Source organism: Dacryopinax primogenitus (genome assembly GCF_000292625.1).
Source record: "Dacryopinax primogenitus strain DJM-731 SS1 chromosome Unknown DACRYscaffold_64, whole genome shotgun sequence".
NCBI lineage: Eukaryota > Fungi > Basidiomycota > Dacrymycetes > Dacrymycetales > Dacrymycetaceae > Dacryopinax > Dacryopinax primogenitus.
The window spans coordinates 1-2,516 of record NW_024467261.1 but is presented as its reverse complement, the minus strand read 5'-3'; the positions used below and the strand labels follow the sequence as shown (position 1 = coordinate 2,516).

At 51.4% G+C, this 2,516-nt stretch overlaps 1 protein-coding gene across 1 annotated transcript; it reads left to right on the top strand.

The window, feature by feature from the left end:
* Positions 1 to 232: 232 nt before the first annotated feature.
* On the top strand, positions 233 to 814 carry DACRYDRAFT_25706 (uncharacterized protein). The gene is made up of 2 exons (XM_040774266.1): positions 233 to 302; positions 355 to 814. The coding sequence occupies exons 1-2, from the start codon at positions 284 to 286 to the stop codon at positions 657 to 659; spliced, it is 324 nt and encodes a 107-aa protein (XP_040623385.1). The 5' UTR covers positions 233 to 283; the 3' UTR covers positions 660 to 814.
* Positions 815 to 2,516: the final 1,702 nt, after the last annotated feature.

The following is a 2,516-nucleotide window of genomic DNA, read 5'->3' as shown; positions in this document are numbered from 1 at the left end:
GACTGCAGTACATTTCCTTGCAATACCGGGCACAGGTTGATTGTCTAATCTGTTTCACACTGGCTCGCGTGTCCAATCACGCGTCCTGGCAATTGGACTGCCTTTACCCCTTGCCTTGGCGCCGGAACTGCCCGTCTCTCTGGTTGCTCCGACTAAACGCTTAAAAGAACAGAATGAGCGGCAGCCCGCGTTCTTCACGATTGCATCGATCCTCTGTACCATTGTTATCTTCATTACACCGTATCATATCAATATCTTCTATCCAACAAATACCTTCCCAAATATGAGTTACTACGGAGGTTGTGAGTCTTAGCAGCACCCTGTTCAATCGCCTAGACTGACTTTGTCTTCTAGATATGCCATACTACCCTTCATATAACACCTACCCAACGTACGCTGCAACATACGGCACCTACGGGACCTATGGCATGAACGGCATGAACGGCATGGGCGCAATGGGTGCGATGGGACACCCGTACTATGGCAACTACGGGATGGGGTACGCCTATCCGGCGACAGGAATGATTCCTGCCCAGTATCCGTACCATTACCGGGACGGCCTCGGATATCTCCATGATTACGGTGGACGTTATGACCCCGCAATGGTGGGCTATCCGGCTGGTTATGTTCCCGCAACAACGGCGCTAATACCGTATTGAGGGGGCTATTGTTCGACGCCTGTAACGGCGGCTTGCGACGATGGACGACTGGTTGAGTGGTTGACATATGTACAAGAAGCAGGCTTCGGGGTCACCTCTGTGCTATACCACTGTATCATACCTCATGATTTGTAATGTGTATCCGAGTTAAAGCGCAACTTGTGTCATGTCTTCGTGATTGTACACAACTTGGGGTAGATCTCTGGCTCGCCCAAAGCGCCGACATGTCTCGCTGTCGATATTCCACCGGGTCCTAGACTAGTTTCCCAACCTTCGGGGACACATCTGCTTGGTATCTCCGGCGTTTGTTCCATGCGAGTCATTATACTGGTCTGGCTGGCTTGGAATGTGGAGGGGGGATCACGTGACTTCCTTTCTTTCTTGGCCCACTGCCAGGGAACGTCTGCGACAACTTCGCCGCTGCGCATATGCCCAGCAGCAGAGACAGAAACCCGTAGTCCGGGTGGCTTGAAACGCGGTCTTCTATATAATGGACACGAAGATGAGATGCGCCCTTATCCAATTCTTGCACACCTTCGACCCCAGTTACATCTCTATCACCTACTATAAGTATTTTCTCTGGGTTGCGGAACTTGTTAGTACTCCTATTTCAAGCACATTGACACCCAGCTGACTGGATACAGCTATGCCAATGTACGATGATTTCGGCATGCACAGACCTGTGATGGTGGGACGTCCGGTCATGATGGCTCCAATGATGTTTCGCCGACGGCGCCCTGTCGTAGTCATGACAGGGCCTCCTCGACACCACGGTGGATTCGGAGGGAGATATGGAGGCGGGTTTGGCGGGCCGGGATATTGGCGTCGATGCTAGGTGATTGAGGATGAGGATAACTTGTTGTCGTTGTCTGAGAGCCGACATCTATCAGGGGATGTTCTCCAAAAAGATTGTAATAGAAGTGCGTGGCTCCCAAGATCAGCGCCAGCCTACGTCATCTTCATCGCAGTGACTGGACAGTGTTTCATAGAATCCAACATGTACAGCGTGCCATCCATGAGAAGAGCATGAAGCTAGCAGTGTATAAATAGTTCGTGATATTGTTGTTGCTGCGATGACGGGAAGTCATCAGGGTGGCTGGTAACTTAGGAGCCACGTGAGACGTCAAGGGGTGATGATCGGCACCTCGCATCCTTCCTCAAACGCCAACAGCCAACGGTTGTCAACGCTCTCTCTTGAGGTATTAGAGAGGCTCTTGTTGATGCTGCCGATCTCTACGTAAGATTTAAGCTTTTCTGGTTCTCTTTTCTCTGATTGGGCAACAAATCTGTTTGAAAGTCAGTCGATACTGAGCTTGGAGGTGGGCGCTCGGATGACACCAACTTGGCCCCACGCGCGCATCTCGAAATCCGACGCGACCGTGATATGCGCTGTCTAATGGTCATATGTCGACGATGATCCGTGTCTTGGATGACATCTGCTCGTCCTCTGGACGGAAATTCCATATCCCGCACACTTCCGCCTATCGTCCGGATATCAGTTATGCCACGGAGAAATACTATCGATCAAGAACAGTGAACAAGTCACACTGGCCCATTTTGCTATGGTGCTTGATCTTCTGTCGTCATCTATGAGAGTACGGACGACTCCCGACCAAAAAAGCAACCCTGACCGGAGGACCGACAGCACCCTTTCGTCAAAGGGTGTCCCAGACGCGTTCACCTCGGCTGCTCTGCAACATGTTCCTCAGTTCTCTGGACGCTGCTTCTGATATTTCGCCCGATCGCTCAGGTCGAAACGATTTCGGACCGCCCTGCGGCGACCGAGGAGCCTGAGATATCCTGGGTACGGTTTTTTTTGGATGAGTTCTCTGCCGCTGGCTGTCTCAACAATGTTAT